General features: G+C 39.2%; 2 protein-coding genes across 3 annotated transcripts in view; one reads left to right on the top strand and one right to left on the bottom strand.

The window, feature by feature from the left end:
* Window positions 1–8409: 8409 nt before the first annotated feature.
* Window positions 8410–17744, bottom strand: part of Fam221a (family with sequence similarity 221 member A) — a 36216-nt gene continuing 26881 nt past the window's right edge. For both annotated transcript variants that reach the window (XM_023709903.1, XM_023709904.1), the window contains exon 7: window positions 8410–8569. In XM_023709903.1, coding sequence (XP_023565671.1) covers window positions 8501–8569 — 69 coding nt within the window. In that variant the 3' untranslated portion in view covers window positions 8410–8500. The remainder of the gene's footprint in view (window positions 8570–17744) is intronic.
* On the top strand, window positions 12301–13426 carry LOC101591588 (N-acylneuraminate-9-phosphatase-like). Its single transcript, XM_023709905.1, has one exon. The coding sequence runs from the start codon at window positions 12536–12538 to the stop codon at window positions 12956–12958; it is 423 nt and encodes a 140-aa protein (XP_023565673.1). The 5' UTR covers window positions 12301–12535; the 3' UTR covers window positions 12959–13426.

Below are 17744 nucleotides of genomic sequence, written 5' to 3'. Positions count from 1 at the left end.
GAGAGAGAGAGAGAGAGAGAGAGAGACATTCTTACTATGTTGCTCAGGCTTGTCTCAAACTTCTGAGCTCAAGCACCCCTCCCATCTTGGCCTTGGTACCAAGATAATAAGCATAGGCAGCACCACAATCCAACTTTCTTTATGATCTTTTTGCACTGTTCTAATAACTAAAAATATTGAACATCTTTTTGTGTGTTCATTCTCCATCTATACCTCTTGGGCGAAGGATCTATGCAAACCTATTTTAACTGGATAGCTTTCTCATTACAGACTTTTGATAGTTCTTTGCATACTATGAGTACAATTTCAGATTTGCAAATATTTTCTCCCAAATAATGGCATCTGTCTTCTCTAACAGAGTATTTTAAAGAACAAAGTTTCAGGGACTGGTGTTGTAGATTGGGTGAGAAAGTACATGCTTGGCATTAGCTAGGCAGTCCCCAGCACTCAGCAAAAAATTCTTAATTGTGATGAAGTACAACTTGTAGGGAGCAGCTGGCGATGAAGATTGGTCACACATGTGGGGCTGGAGCAAGGCTGGTCCTGAGAACAAAGAGCACCTAAGGTGAGCCCCATGAACAAGCAGCTCCAATCAAGAAAAAATCAAGCCCCACAGCAATCCAAGAACAGGTTGCCAAATGTACAAGTAAACACACTGTGGTGGTTGAGCAGTTCCTTTCCTCCCATCCAGAGAGGGCTCCACCTGACTCAGCTTTCTCTGACACTATTTCTCCATCCTCCCACCATCGTTCCTCCTGGGAACTTCAAGAGCTGTACTGGACAAAACTTAGCAGTTTTGACATACGGATCACACTTTTGTGTTCTATCTGACAAATCTCTAAGTAGATCACAAAAGTGTTTTTCCTATATTTCCTTCCGGATTTGTATAGGCATCACATGTTTATAATTCTTTTTGGTTAACTTTTTTATAAGGTGCAAAACATGAAGCCAGGTGTGGTGGAACATCTTTACAATTCCAGGACATAGGTGGCAAAGGAAGAAGAATCAACATGCATTTGAGGCCAATCTGTGCATAGTGAGTTCAAGCCCAACCTGAACTACAAAGCAAGATCCTGCCTAAAAAAATAAAAATAATAAAAAACATGAGCGCTGGGAGATAACTCAGTGGTCTAAGCACCTGCCTGGTAAGTACAAGGACCCAGGTTCGATTTCCAGTATTACATGCTGTGCCAGCCCCAGAATCCCAGGAGTGCCATGCTGGCCACCAAAACTAGGCATGGTGGCACACACCTGTAATCCCAGCACTGGGAAGGCTGAGACAGCATCACTGTGAGTCCAAACTGCATAGAAAGACCTTGTACCAAACACATAAATGGTTTTAAAAAAAAAAAAAAAAAACATGAATCAAAATTTACATTTTTCTACTGAATTGCCTTTGCACCATCATCAAAAATTAGTTGAACATATATATGCAGATCTCTGAATTGTCCTGTTACACTAATCTCTTCGCTTTTTTATTAATTTTATTGAGAGAGAAGTAGCAATGAAACAGTTTCAAAACAGGTTAGTAGGACAGTTAAAATAATGAATACATTGCATATTGTCTTTGTAGTAGTTATTCATAGCACAAGATGCAGACATGATATCTTGTCTGAACACTATTAGTTCAAAACTTTGTTCTCATTGAACTAAGAGAAAGTAGCTGTATATCTATGCTATTTGCATATACAGATGTATTTTTTCACTACAAAATGGTCCTTGATTTATATCCCCCTTTTTTGCTTACTTTTGTCAGAGATGGGTATTCCATTGTCCTTCATATATTGTAGGTGCATGAATTCAGCACAGTAATCTAATATAGTCCAATAGTCTACAATAGTATGGGTTATCCACATGACTAGCAATGTCAGAAGTTGTTGACTTGAGCCTTTTACAGCTCAGCATATTAATACAGCTTTACTTTTTATACCTCATTTTTATATTTTTCTGCCGGATGGTTAAGACCAAGATAAACTATATAACAAAAAATGTAACTTTTGTATCTGCCAAGGTCAGTCAAATCCCCTCAGGATTTACCCTGAAGCCCTGTACCACAGTTTATAGATCCTTTGTCAGTGTCAGCCATGTGGATGAGTCACAACCATTGCTTGAGCAATTTTCTCTCTGTGAAAGCCTGAGAATATTTTCTTTCCAGGTGACTCTCCTTAGGCACACTCTACATCGTTGATCACTTTCCTCTGTGGCCCCATAATCTCCTTGATCAGAAAATTTGGGGCATCCCTGAGTTACAGGATGTTACAATACAGGTTCTCTTATATCCTGAGTCCTCCCTGACCTTGAAGGGGTAAGGCCAAAATGTTGGCTATCCTTGTAGCCCATCTTTTTCTCTAAATTTTTGGTCTGCAAACTTAAGTTGTTAACCCTCCAGAAGGGAAACTTAATGATATTATTACCATAAGACATAGGCTGTTAAGCTTAATAACAGTATCTGTCTGAATATCAAATGCCTTAGACATAACATGGAATAAGTATTTTCTGTCAATCGTTGATAGGCTAAACTTTAAATCCATATAGAATGTGAAAAAATAAAAATAGTAAAAAAATAGAAATAAACAATTACAGATTTTTACACATAAATTTAGAAATTCTCTTTACTTTCTTTACACTGTTATCACTATGATTTTATAAATCTTGAAGATAAATACTGTGAAACACATGCCAACACTGTTCTTTTTCAAAGTTGTTTTAGCTTCATAGTTCCATGCAAATTGTAGTCGACTTAGTGTGTACACACCAAAAAATCCTGCTGAGATTTTTATTGACATGATGTTGGATCTATACATCAATTTAAGAATTTACATTTTAACAATATTTAAGCTTACCCAAGAACACAGTACAAATAACTCCATTTAATTCCTTTATTTCTCTGAGCAATGTTGTATACGTTTAAAGTTTTATACAACTTTTGTGAAACTTAGCACTAACGATGGCCATTTCTTTATGCTACTGTAAATGATATTTTAATTTCTATTTCTGGTTGTTTTGTTGCTGGTACATAGAAGTATAATTTTGTATTTTGATCATATTTATTGTAGCCTTGAAAATTATTTCCAGTGACAGCCTTTTTTGTATACTTACACAAAATTATCTACATATGACCATGGTACTAGTATATATAAATAAACTTTTCCTTTTTCCTTTTCAATTTGGGTATTTTTTTTTTATCTTGCTGTATGCAATGGCCAGAATTACCAGTATGGTGTTCAATGGGAGCACTGAAAACACCATTAAGTTTGGTAGTACCTGTGGGGCTTTCCTAGCCACCCTTTAATAGACTGAAGAAGTTACCAGCTATCTTTATTTTGCTTAAAATGTTTATCATAAATATACAGTGAATCTTTGCAACATCTTTTACATCTATTGAAATGATCATGTGATTTTTTTGGCTTGTTAGTGAATTACATCAATTAATTTTCAAATATTAAAACAACTTTGCATTCCTAGATAAAACTTATTTAGTTATAATGCAGTACTTTTTCTATATTCTTGTGTTTAAATTTCTGAAATTATTCATAACTTCTGCAAAGATGCTTCAAGGGGCTACTGATCTGAAATTTTCTGGGGTCAGGGATAGAGCTCAGAAGCATAAGCACCTGCATGAAATCTTCTTATAATATCTTTGTGTTTTAGGGAAGGGTCTACAGGGTGTTCAGGGTCTCACTACTAGATCTGACTCATAGTGATCCATCTTTTTACAGCCTCTCAAGATCTGGGATTACAGGTGCACACCACCACGCCCAGTCTTGATCGCTGTCTCAGGCACCCTGGGGGGGGCGGGACCAGCATGGCAGGCCTAGGGATCAAACTCCCGGACCCTGCGCCTTCTTGCAAGTGCTTTAATCCACTAAGCTATTTTCCAGGCCTTAATATCTTTAATTTTTACATCACAGTAATGCTGGATACAGAATAAGTTTTAAAGAATTACCAACTTCTATTTTCTGGAAATGTGTATAGAAAAATATTCATTGTTCCTTAAATATTTGGTAAAATTCACAGTGCAGCTATGTGGGCCTAGTTTTTTTGTTTTGTTTTGTTTTGTTTTTGTTTTTTTTTTCCGGAACCAGGGATTGAACTCAGGCCCTTGCGCTTGCCAGGGAAGCGCTTATTCCACTGAGCCATCAACCTGGCAGCCTAGATTTTTCTTTGTAGAAAAACTTTTAATTACAAATTCAATTTTTTAGTAGATATGGGCCTAATCAAATTACCTTGTTTATTACTGAGTGAACTTAATAGTTCATAGCTATATTGTGGATTTTTTAGTTTTTATTTTTCCTGAAGCCTCACCACCCCCACCCGTAGGCTGAAAGCACCTCACTCAGCATACCCAACAATCAGGTCTACCAGTGTAGTAAGATGGTTTCTACCATTAGTTCCCCCTTTCCCTTCCCTGACTGTGACCTAGTGATATGCAAAAGCCCCACTGAAATATTCTCATGTCTTTTGAGTTTGTGTACTCTAACCCCTTGCAAGGGCATCTGTCTTACTTTTCTGTCATTGCTGGGACAAAATACCCGACACCCAAATTTAAAGAAGGAAAGGTTTATTTAGCTTACAGTTAGTGGAGGTTTCAGTCCACACTTGGCTGGCTCCAAGGTAGAGTGGCCCCTGGCAGAGGATAGCCATTCATGGTGGTGGGAAACAGCAAAGAACAAAAGCAAATGGGAGAAGCAGAGGTGGAGAAGTAGTGCCGAGCAAGCCTCTCTCCCTTCCTTACATTGTACTGTAGGCTATCCATGGGTGTAGCACTCACACCCATAATCCTAGCATTGGATCATGAATTAATCACAAACTCTAGAAGTCTGCCCCAATGACTGCATGAGGTTGGGGGGGGGGTGGCAACTAGACACAAACTATAACAGCATCTGTATATGAGTCTTTATTGGTCAGGGTTAGCCAAAGGAATAGAACCAATAGAACATATATGTCACTATAAAAAGGGATTTATTAGATTGGTTTATAGGTTCCAAGGTTGGATAGTCCCACAGTTGTCGTCTGCACACTGGCAGCCACAGAACCCAGTAGCTATTCAGTTTAAGAGGCTGGAAACCTAAGAATGATGAACCAATGGTGCAACGAAGCTAAAACCTGTAAACTTCTAGGAGAGTTGCTGATGAGTCCACTGTGAAAGGTAGAAGAAGCTGGAATCAGCAATTCTGAGGTAATGACAGCAGCAAGAAACTCACCTGCTCAAGCCAACTCAAGCTTACAAGCAATAACTGGTTTCCCACTGCTTTTGCTCCACTCTATTGTATTGGATGAAACCACCCGTATTCAGGGCAGGTTTTCTGCCTCAGTTTCCTAGCCCACATGCCAGTCATCTCGGGGGACACCTTCACAGACACACCCCAATACATGCAGAAGTGTATTTTACTAATCTTCAAGGAGTCTTTCAACCCAATCAGGTTGACAGTGTCAGTCACCATAGTGTTCACTTTCTCTTAGCTCCCGGCCTGCTTCACTGAGTCAGCTCCTAAGCACCAGCTTCCCAGCATAGCACCATGTGACATGTTGTGTCTCACTTTCCTAGGACATACAGCATAGTAAATCCCTTAATTTCACTTATCTCTCTGTGAAGAGATAATTTATGTGACCATATCAAAATGATCCTTGGGTCTCAGGAGGGGGACTTACTTCTTTACATAACAATTTTTCAAGAAAGGTGTCCTTTTATCTAAGTTACAAAAATAATTGGCATAAAATTTTAATATTCCCCTAGTATCCTTTTAATACCTATAGTTTATAGGGCTGTAAACTGTCCTTCCTAACACTGATAATCTGTGTCTTTTCTCTCACTAATCAGTCAGGCTATAGGATTGTCATACTGGTTTTAAAACTAGAGCTTTGGTTTTGCTGATTTTCTCTATTGTTTTTCTGCTTATTTCAATTCATGCTGACTCTTTTCTTATTCCTTTTTTTCTACATACTTTTCATTTTATTCGCTCTTCTTTTTCTATCTCCATAAGGTAAAAGATGAGGTCCCTGACTGAGATCTTCATTCTTTACTTATGTAATCATTTGGTACTATAAATTCCCTCTAGGTACTGCTATAACCACATTCCATAAATATTACTGTTTTCATACTCAAAGTACTATTACCATGCTTGCTTCTGCAGCACATATACTAAAACTGGAATGATACAAAGTACTATTACCCTTTAATTGTTCCCTTTGGCCCATAGATTATTTACACCTGTGTTCTATAACTGTCAAGTATTTGGAGATTTTCCAGATATCTTTGTTTGGGTTTCTAATTTAATTTTGTGGTCAGAGGACACACTTTGTGATCTGAATCATCTTAAAAGCACTGAGATTTATCTTACTAAATGTTCCATTTGTACTAAAACTATTTTTATTGTTATTAGCTTGAGTGCTCTATAAATGTCAGTTAGATGAAGTTTATTAATAATGTTGTTCAAAACTTATTTCTGAGTTCATACTATGTGATCCATTGGATAAGAAAGAGCCCAGGTCAGTAACACTGTCCTGCTATATCTGAGAAGCCATGAGATAAAAAGTAAAGGCTACGAGTAGAGGGCCATGGCTTCTATGCACTTTTTTTTAATGTATTTGATACAAGGTCTCACTATGCAGCTCAGACTTGTAGTGAGACTGCTGTTTTCAGCCTCCCCAGCACTGGGATTACAGGCATGCACCACCATACCCAGTTTCCATGGCCAGCTCAGTGTACCTGGGGCAGGGTCAGCGCAGCATGTGGTCCCTACACTTGCCTAAGCAGGCGCTCTTTGTCTGCTGAGCTATCTCACCGGCCCATTCTATGCACTTTAAACTACTATATGTCTATTCTGATTATATGTATATAGAGAGACTACAGAAATAAACGGAGTGAAGTCAGACCTATTTTACTTACTGTGAGTTACACTGCCCAGGACTCAATTTATCACTGAATTTCCATTAAATCTCACATAAATCTGACATGATGGTATATACTGCAAGCCCCAGCTACTACTTTAAGGAGCCTGAAGTGGTAGGATTGAGCCCTGAAGTTCAAAAATAACCTGGGCAATACTGCAAGAGCTTTGGCTAAAACAAAACAAAAATCACACTTGCGTGTGTGCACACACACATACACACGTTACTCTAACCAGTGGCCCACAGTGGTATTTTTGATCCTTTGCAATCTATGTCAGAGAAGACTCGGAACCTGTGCCTAAAAATTCAGAGTACTGCTCTTAATCCCCTGCACAGTTACCCTGCTAGCTGATAATAATTGACTTTCCCTGGAAGAAAGGGTCAAGGGGTACTTATCAAATATATCTGAGAATATTCCTTACAGAATCAGGCTGTCCTTCCATTTGGAGCTGTAGATCTGAACAGCCTTAGATCTGGAAACAAGGTGAAAACTACCTGGTTTACCATGTCAGCTTTCTGCTTTCCAGTTCTCAGGTTTAGTGTGAGGCGAGTTTATTGTAAAAGCAGTTTCACAACTCTGATGTCTTAATGAGCTGCCCTTCTATCTTGCACTTTGGAACATTATGAACTTAAATTTATTCACAGACTCATGATTTGATGCCTAGTGACACAGCTACTGGACATCTAACACTCTAGCTTCCATTCACATTTCATCCAGATCCACTGCTGTAAATGATGCAGTCACAGAATCCCATCCTGAGTACTTTATAAGGCCATTCTTGGTACCAGCTATCTTGGCCCAAGTTTTCCCCACATTCAAAAGAAAAGCCCAAGACCAATTTTCACATAGAGGTAATTCATTTGAGAAGTGATCTGAGGAAACCAGAAGTAAGGTTGGGAAGAGTACAAAACAGAAAGCTCAGATAGGAATGTATTGTTGAATTGCTTTCTGCAATGGGTGATTAGTGTTCAATCCCATAGGAATTTCTGAGCACTGCCTAGCCAATTCTGTGTAAGAACCACACACAGGCTGGGGATATAGCTCAGAGGCATAAGCACCTGCCTAGCAAGCACAAGGTCCTGAGTACAGGGTACTGCAAAAACAAATAAAACCACACACTAGGGCCAGGGATATACCTCAGTGGCACAGCACCTGCCTAGTAAGCAGAAGGTCCTAAGTTTGATTCCTAGAACAAAAAAATAAATAAAAATAAAAATAAAAAAGAACCACATACTAACTAATTATATCACTGGCTCTCCATGCCTAGTCAATTCTGATAAAAGGGGGAACACATATATTAGTTTCCACATCTTTAATTTTTTTTAATAGCCTGAATGCATTTAAATTATGATAAGCTAAAAATATTGTACTTTCAAAGCGTGACCCATAAAATAACATCACTTGATAAGAAAAACTGTACATATAAAGTGGTAAATCATGAATTTTGTCAAAAATAAGGTAATTTCACTTATTTCAATAAATTAAGAAATCCTCCCAAAATATATATTTACACATTTTAAAAAGTAACAGAGAAAATAAACTCTATTATTATATTTAAATAATCATGAAAAAGGTAATATTTGGATGATGGCTTTAATTGTCCAGACTTCATGAAGGTTTTGTAGTTGATGGCAACGGAGCTTTTCCTTTGTTCTTAGCAGCCTTTTCCATTTTTATCTATAAATATAAAACATTTATTATATATTACTTTGCAAACCAACCTAAAAAAGAAAGTTGTACATATTTCATTTCATTTATTACTCATCACAGATGTAGCACGTAGTTATTAAACTACTAAATGTTAAACGTTAAAGCCAAAATCTGATCATTAGCGGGACATGTTGAACATCTTTAAATGGTTTGAATTTAACTTTATAGAAACATTTCAATGAAAATAACGTACAAGTAAACGTTAACTTAGAGAAGGGAATAAATCGTTATTAAAAAAGATTTTTTTTTTAATGCTTAAAACTCTAAGTTGGGCTGGGGAGATAGCTCAGCAGTCTAAGTGCCTGCCTGGCAAGCACTGGACCAGGTTCCATCCCTCCATCATATGTCACGCCAGCCCCACCCCTAGGTGCACTGAGCCAGCCACCAAGACCAGGCATGGTGGCACATGCCTATAATCTCTGCACTGGGGAGGTTGAGACAGGAAGATCACTACAAGTCCAAGCTGTGTAACAGACCCTGTACCAAATAAATACATTAATAAATAATTAAATACTCTAAGCATACATCCATCCTATGCATATCCCCTACAGAGTGCAGAATACACCTAACCAATTTCTTCCTCCATCACAGTTAAAGCAAAGAAGCACACATACCTTAAGCAGCAACCATCTAACCTTTCAGACACATATAAACCTTTTCCACGGAGTTACAGACCCCAAGAAAATACAAAGCACACCTGCTTCTTACTCACCACTCATTATATTTACACACACAACTTCCCCAGGTAGCACCACTGCCTTAACCCAGAAGAAAGGAACAGAAAATAAAGGGCAGGGCATGTGGAGACTGGGCTTCCTACCTCTCAAGTGGCAGGAGTAACAAGAAACTATGCAGGACCTGGTAAAACCAGTTTATCCAAACCTATCAAATAGCAAGCAATAAATTCCCAGTGATAAAATCAAATTAATCTAGCCTCTGTCTCTTCCCCAGCTTTTCCCCATCTCTTCTCTTCAAGTTCGCTGGCAACCTCATTCCGAAGCCATACACACTCGGCACTCTCGCACGTCACCTGAAGGATTTCCAATGAACACTCTAAGGCAAAGATTATTAGTTTGGGAGTCAAGTAAAAGGACATTTGAACCTACCTGTTCCATTTAGGAGGCATTTGGGGCAAGTATCTTAAGCAACAGTTTCTCACTTGAAAAAGACACAGTAATAGCTATTCCTGGGATTGTTTTAAAGATTTAACTAAGAATAGAGAGGTAGGTAGATACACAAACAGAGACAGAGAAACAGAGACAGACCTAGGCACTAAATAAAAACTCAACAAATGCTGGACCTTTTTCTTTTAAAGCCAACTGTTACATACGCAGTAACACTTTTTTAAAAATATGCTGGGGCTGGTGAGATGGCTCAGTGGTCTAAAGCACCTACTTAGAACAAGCTTAGCTAAAGCACAGGGACCACGGTTCAATCCCCCAGCACCACATGCCAGCCAGCCCCGCCCCCTGGTGGGCTGAGCTGGCCACACACACACACACACACACACACAAAATAAAATAAAAAAAAAAATAAAAATATGCTAAACAACAAGCAACAGTCAAAGCAGTACTGTTTCACTTGAACAACTATCTAGAGTCCTAAGGGTAAACATACCTCCTTTTCTTCCTCGTATACTCTATTTTTAGAAATTTATTTCCTTGGCATGAACAAAGTGCCTTGCACCTTTGATACTTATTTCCTTAATAAAATTTTCTCGGGTAAAAGAGACTGAGCATCACCAGAGAAAAAATAATTTTATGTGATATGTAAAAGCAACTTTTCAGTAACCCCTACAAGTAGCTGGTAAACTATGCTACCACAAGGCTTCAACTATCAAAGTCAAATTAATCATAAAATTCTTCTCACATGTTACCAATGATTGGCAAAGAATAGGAGCAAAAACCAGATGCCCATAGAGTGTAACTTACATTTTAGACAGGTCTTACTGTGTGATTCAGGGTGGGCTTGAACTCCCTACGTAGCCCAGACTGGCCTTAAACTCAAGCAATACTCCTCCTCAGCCTCCTGAGTGCTGAGATTCCAGATGTGTACCAACATGCCTGACTTTGCATAGCATAGTTCTTGAGAGATTTTATTTATTTATTTACTTATTTATTTATTTATTTATTTGTGTGTGGCCAGCTCAGCCCACCAGGGGGCGGGGGCTGGCTGGCATGTGGTTCTGGGGGATTGAACCATGGTCCCTGTGCTTTGCTAAGCTTGTTCTGAGTAGGTGCTTTAGACCACTGAGCCATCTCACCAGCCCTTGAGAGAGATTTTAAACCAGTGGTAGCAAACCTACAGCACATGTGCCACATCAGGCTATTTGTATCATTTAAGGCTCTAAAAGGTTCACCATCATGGCCTGAACCATCAGAGCTTCCTAGCTGTCCCTTTTCCTTCAATAATTTTAGTATAGGGGCTGGAGAGATGGCTCAGTGGTCTAAAGCACCTACTTGGAACAAGCTTGGCAAAGCACAGGGACCGCGGTTCAATCCCCCAGCACCACATGTCAGCCAGCCCCGCCCCCAGGTGGGCTGAGCTGGCCACACACACGCGCACACACACACACACACACACACAAAAGGAATAAATAAATAAATAATTTTTAAAAAATAATTTTAGTATAAAAGACAAGAACTAACAATGTGTATGTGTCAGCTTAGAGGAAAACATTTAGGCTTATTCTTCATAGTTTTTATATTCCACTAATCATACAAACTGTTAAGTTTATAAACTGTCTTATAAATCCATAAACTACATGGGTTGGAGAGCTCTCAACTGTATCTCATAAGTCAATAAATTCCAAGTTCACTCATAATAAGCAATCTGGACAGGCCATGTATGTCCTTTTTTCCCCATGCATATCCTTTAAAACATTCATAAATAAAAACTCCTCCCATTATCTTCTCATAAAAAAAAAAATATATCACTGGCATATTTTCAACAGTCAACATTAGCCAGGCCTCTAGAGGAGGGACAGAAGCAGTTCTAAAACCTGGGAAAACTAAAATTAATCTGCCAATGTGTGTCTTCTAGAAATGAAAACTGATTTGATTATAAACCTTATCCTTCATAGTGCTACAAAAGCAGCCTTTTCTTTTATGACTCTGAACATTTTATCTTCTTCCTTGACATCCTCTTCCTACTTCTCCCCAGAATTCATATGATGAAACTTAATCACCCATCTCACGATATATATAGGAGGCAGGCCTTTGGAGCTGTGTAGGTCTTGACAGCTAAATCCTGATAAATGGTATTAGCACCCTAATCCCAATAGAAGCTCCACCTTGCCTCTTCCATTACATGAAGACACAGGGAGAAGGCACCATCTATGCCCTCCTAGATGCTGCAGACATCTTGATCTAAGAATTCTCAGCCTCCAAAGATATGAGAATAAATTTCTGTGTTGACAAACCATTCAGTTATGGTATTTTGTTATGAAAGCTCACACAAAGACTTCCTTAGACCAAAGCTTCACAAGAGCTTTCAGCTAAAAAGGAATGGCTTTACATCCCTGCTCTGCAGTAAGACAGTCACGAGCCATGTGTTCTTATTAAGGACTTCAAATTTGTCTAGTATGACCAAGGAAATAAATGTTAAATTTTAATTTATTTAAATTTATACTTGTAGCGTTTGGGCCATGGGGTTGACTCACACTCATCGACACGGCCGGGGCGAGCCGGAGGGGCATGTCAGAGGTAATAAAGCTATTACAATCAAAATACCACTCTAAAGAAGAAACAAATTATCTGTGAGAAAGTTCAAATGAAACTCAGCAAAGAATGCTTTCATCCTTACAATATGTGCATTACAGACCTAAGGACTTCCCACTGGGAAGAAGCAATCTAGGAAACAAAAGGAGGTAAGGACAACAGGAGATTGGCTGAGGAGTGTTATTTCTTGTGGAAATCGACACGGCTGCAGCATATGAGCTTGGCAGAAGATGTTAAAGCCATGCTCACAGAACTTCGCAAAGAGGTCTGCCTGCTCTTGTTAACAAATGGTGACAGACAGACGCAGCGGGAAAAGATCAAGGCTTGTGCCTGTCAGTCCTACTTTGACGCTATTGTTGTAGGCGGAGAGCAGAAGGAGGAGAAGCCAGCACCTTCCATATTTTATCACTGTTGTGATCTCCTTGGAGTACAGCCTGGGGACTGCGTGATGGTTGGTGACACGCTGGAGACTGATATACAAGGAGGTCTCAATGCAGGGCTGAAAGCTACTGTGTGGATAAACAAGAGTGGAGTCATGCCACTGACGTCCCCTATTCCACATTACACAGTTTCTTCTGTGTTAGAACTACCTGCTCTCTTACAGAATATTGATTGTAAAGTCAGTTTGTCCACGTAAAGCACATCAAAAGCACAGTTTCAAATTTTAGAATCTATTTCCAGGGTCGAAACTAAGAAGACTTAAGCCATTTTGTATATTATGGTCCAAGTTCTGAAAGTAATTTGACTTGGGATTTGATAGCAAATTTGTGAGAATCTTCGCAACCTCATTGCTCTTTATGACCAACCATGGACTTGTATTTATATCTGAAAATCCAGATTATGTTAATACAAGTTAGTGCTCTAGTCCAAAACATTTGAGGAGATACATCATTTTTTAGACTGTAACTTAAGATTTGAAAAAATTGTATTTTTAATCTTTTAGTATTTTGGCTTCGTGGTACAAAGCAGAATAGTTTACATTTGGATATGCAAGTACAGGTTGTATGGCTTAAAAAGATACTTTTTAAAAATAGATATTCTAAAAATTTATAGTAGAGATTTATCAGAGAAACTGAGTCTGGTTAATACGAAATAAATACTAAATCATGCAAAAAAAATTTATACTTGTATAGCCACATTTGGTGAATGGCTTAATACAGCACCAATGCAGAAAGCTTATATCATTGTAAAAAGGTCTATAGTCTACCTCTACCTTAACTTCAACACAAGATTCTCCCCTTTACTTTAAATTTTTTCACCTGGAAAGCCATGGTATTTTTTTTTTTTTTTTCAGTACTGAGGATTGAACTCAGGACCCTGTGCTTGCCAGGCAGGTGCTTATTCTACTGAGCTATCTCCCTGGCCCCAAGCCATGCTAGTTTTGTCTTTGCATTTCCTCCATTCTTACATAGTGGATTTATTTAATGTTCTTTTTCCACATCCTCAGCTATTCAATGAGCTCTTGTCTAAGAGGGTACAACAAAAGTGTAAGAGTATCTTTGTTTTTGCAAAGTTTATTGCTTTCAAGAGATAATAATACCCACAACACAAGTATAAATAATCCTAAAGAAAGCACTTTCAGCCATATGGCTGATATACTATTTCATTATACCTAAAGCCAGTATTCTTTCACCTCATAAAAAACTCTCAAATATGAGTACTACTATGAAACTTATCAAAAATACAAGACAAAAAGTGTAAGCTGGGGAGATGGCTCAGGAGGATAAGCACTTGCCTAGCAAGTGCAAGGGCCTGAGTTCAATTCCTGGTTCTGCCAAAAATAAAAAATAAAAAAAAAGAAATAAGTAAACTATTTTTTTGAAACTGTCTCATTGCTATCTGTTTATCAATAAAATTTTGGAAAAAAAATTCGCTACAGGTAGGACATAAAACTCTTAATTGAATTACGATGTGTTTTCTTCAAACTCAGAACCCATTAAATCTGAAGATAAAGAATGAAAAACAAAAAAAAAAGTGTAAGTAGTTGACATCTATAAAAGCAAATATCGTGTTAAAATTTTTAAGTTTCTATAAATATTCAAAACATATAAAGTATCATATAAGGTGCTAATAGAAATATAAAGCTAAATGATGTACTACACTTAGGGAATTGATAAAATTGATCATTGCAAAAAATCTGTAAACACATCCAAGCTACAGCTATTAAGCCCTGGAAATGTTAAAAATTTTTGTTTAGTGTTTTAGTTTGTCTTAAAAGCTATTAGGTAATTTTAACTTGAGTCTGGATATGCTGTAGCAGAGTATGGTCCAGTCCCATCCAGTCCCCACCTTCCCACCCCCACCCTCTCCAGCCAGTATACTTCAGTCTGTTAGTTGCCCAGGTAATGACTATATTTACAGCCCCTGTTACTTTTGTTTCTTAGTAATGGCTAATCACTAAAGCTGGTCATTATGATGAACATTGTATCAGCCAATCCCCAACTGACAAGCTATTTTGTCTCTGTACCTCCTGCTTGCTTATCCCATATAAGCCCTAGACCACCAGATAAGGGCCTAAGATTTTGAGAACAATCCTGATCAGTGCCTGTCAACATAAATAAATCTGCCTCCAAATATTGGGTTTCATTTTATGTTTCTGCTTGACATTGCATCTAGTGTGTCAGGAAAACTGACCATGCTGAACTCTTTGGTCACCAATTGTGGTCCTCATGGATGGAGCAAGGACCTCTCGAGGTCCTGACCAGAAGGCATGCCCTCAAGATTTCTCAAGTCCCCTTGAAGGTCTGGAGGATGATTCCTGGCTCTCTGCTCAAGTGGCTCACATCAGATCCCAAAGGGAGAATGATGCAGTCTGTCTGTCTGCCTGATTCCAGTAAGAACCCCAGGGGCACCCTAGTTAATCTGTTTGTCAGTCCTTCTCAGCTTAAGCAGAAAAAAAGAGTCTGATCAACTCTTGTTAGTGAAGACCACCCTCAAGGGAAGGGGGTTGGAATGTTTAACCTCTGAGTGCCTTTTGAATGAATATGTGAGTGAGACAGTGTAAGCAATAGGCTGCTCCATCTGTACACCAAGACTGGCAAGCACTGGTAGCGGCTGCTGAACAGGCCCTCACCTGTGGTTCTGTGGCTATTGACATGACATATGGCACAATGGAGGCTTCACAACCCTCCTTAGCTAAGTCTTGCCTAAGTTCCTGTGAGGGGCATGGCCAGGCAGGCATCTGAATGCTCTCTCTGAGAGGCACCCACCCTTTGTTGCGTCATCATTCAAGGGTATACAACACACATAGGAAGTCAGAGATGAAAATTAATTAGTCAAAACCCACAGTCCCTGCAGGAAACAGGGTTTTTACAGGGTTAAAAATAAAACCAAACCACTCCCTGCATCTCAAAATAGGAATTTTTTTTTTTTTTTTTTTTTTTTTTTTGGCTCCGAATGCCTTCAGGGCACGTTTGGCTGGCTGGAGTTGTGGGGATCGCACCACAGCAACCTGAGCCTGACTGCTTTGTTGAAGCTGCCACTTAAATAACTGAGCTAAGGGGCAGGCCTCCCTCAAAATAAATAAATAAATAAATAGAAAAAAAGATGCCCATTCTTTCTGAGAATTCCAGGTTAGCACCCTCATCAGCGACCACAATTGCTGGCAATACCTGTAGCTTTACTCCTCCTAAATTGTCTACTTCCAGACAAATGAACTGGCTCTAGCTAGCTATTGCCAGCATTTGTCCATAGAGGCCCTCCCCTCCTGAACCTTCTGTTCATGGCTATACCTGCCCTGGTCAGATGGTGTCATCTAATACTCACCCAAGATGACTGTCAGCAATTCTTTCTGAGTTCTACATTTTGACTCAGGAAAAATTGAAATGTCAGCCCTGATGAATGAGTTGCCATCGTCTTTCCCACAGGTCATTCAGCCTATGCACCAAAAATCAGTTAAGTGTTTCTCAAAGACATCAAAGAGAGGAAACAAAAATCTCATCTACCACTATTACCCAGAAATCTGATGAAAGAAAATCACCTGGTGTTTGTAAGAAAATCCAGTATGACAGATGACCATACCCTCTGGCTATAAGTTACAAGGGCAATGGACACAAAAAATAAATGTCCCTGTGTCTGCAAGACACAAAAAAACCTGACTATCCAGACCCACCTCAACCTGAATCTCTCCTTGTCCTGTCAGAGTGGATAGGACAGCCTGAGCTCTATCAAGTTGAGCTCCTGAGAGCCTACAATCATTGTAAAAGTTGGGGATGAGCCTGAGACTTTCCTGCTAAACAATAAAACAGAACTCTCTGCCTTCAAATATTCCCTCTGCCAAAAAGTTACCATCACCAGGGCTACTGGGACTCTTGCCTGTCACTCCTTCTACCAGGCATGAACTTGCAGGCTGGGAGGACATCTCACCAAACATAAATTCCTGTCATCAAGCCAGTCAGCCTCCCTATCTTTTAACCCTACACTTTCCCCTAAAGGAAGATAACATTTGCATCAGAGATCCCTGAGACAGATAACCACAATCCTGAAATTCTGAAAACTCTCCTCCCAGAGGTATAAGCCAAAGACTCAACTATGTGCCTGCCCATCAATCATGCTGCCTCGCTGTGACCCCCCCTTGCTATCAAATGTCACAGGAAGTACAAACAGGCATCTAGACACACAGCAGTTCCAGATCTTAATGAACTGTTAATCACCTTGCACTCTGCAATTCCTAACCCATATACCCTTTGTGGACTATTATCTCCAGATATTCCCGGTTTACATGTCTAGATTTAAAAGATGCTTTCCTCTGCTTGGGAGTGGCTCCTATAAGCCCCTTCAACTGGGAAAATCCTAAGACAAGTTGCAACTCAATTGAACTCAATTGCCACAGGGGGTTAAAAACTTTCCCACTATTTTCAGGGAGGATCTAACAACAGACTTGACCAAGGCACTAGCACCTTTTCTCTGAGATGGTAAATAACACTGTCGGAGGGCCAGGGAGATAGCTCAGCAGAACAAGTGCTTGCCTGGCAAGCACAAGATCCTGAGTTCAATCCCCAGTACCAGAAAAAAGAAAGAAAAAAAGATTGTCAAGCTGCTAAAATACATCTCACCTGCTTGTAAAGCCAGTTCAAGAGCCAGTTCTCTGAGCAGACAATGTCACCACAATTGCCCTCATATATACATTGCTTCAGTCTTCTGCCACCCATAACTTGTTGATATACCTGCCTGGACCTAAAATATGCCACCTTCTTCCTTCAACTGGCTCCTGTCTGCCAGTCCCTCTTTGTAGCTAACCTAGACTCAACCTCCCAGAAGTTCCAAACTTGTTTCCTCTCTGAAAAAGCTTTTCTGATTAGTGATACCCAAGCTACCTGCTGGGAAGACACAGAAGCTCTACTACAATATCTAGGAGAAACTGATGTAAGAAAAAAAAATTTTTTTAATTTCTTGGAGGTTCTGGCTTCTACAGAATCTGGATT

This window comes from Octodon degus, unplaced genomic scaffold (assembly GCF_000260255.1).
Source record: "Octodon degus isolate 3935 unplaced genomic scaffold, OctDeg1.0 scaffold00015, whole genome shotgun sequence".
Classification (NCBI taxonomy): Eukaryota; Metazoa; Chordata; class Mammalia; order Rodentia; family Octodontidae; genus Octodon; species Octodon degus.
Note: the sequence above shows the minus strand (reverse complement) of the source record. Positions and strands in the feature narration are given on the sequence as shown.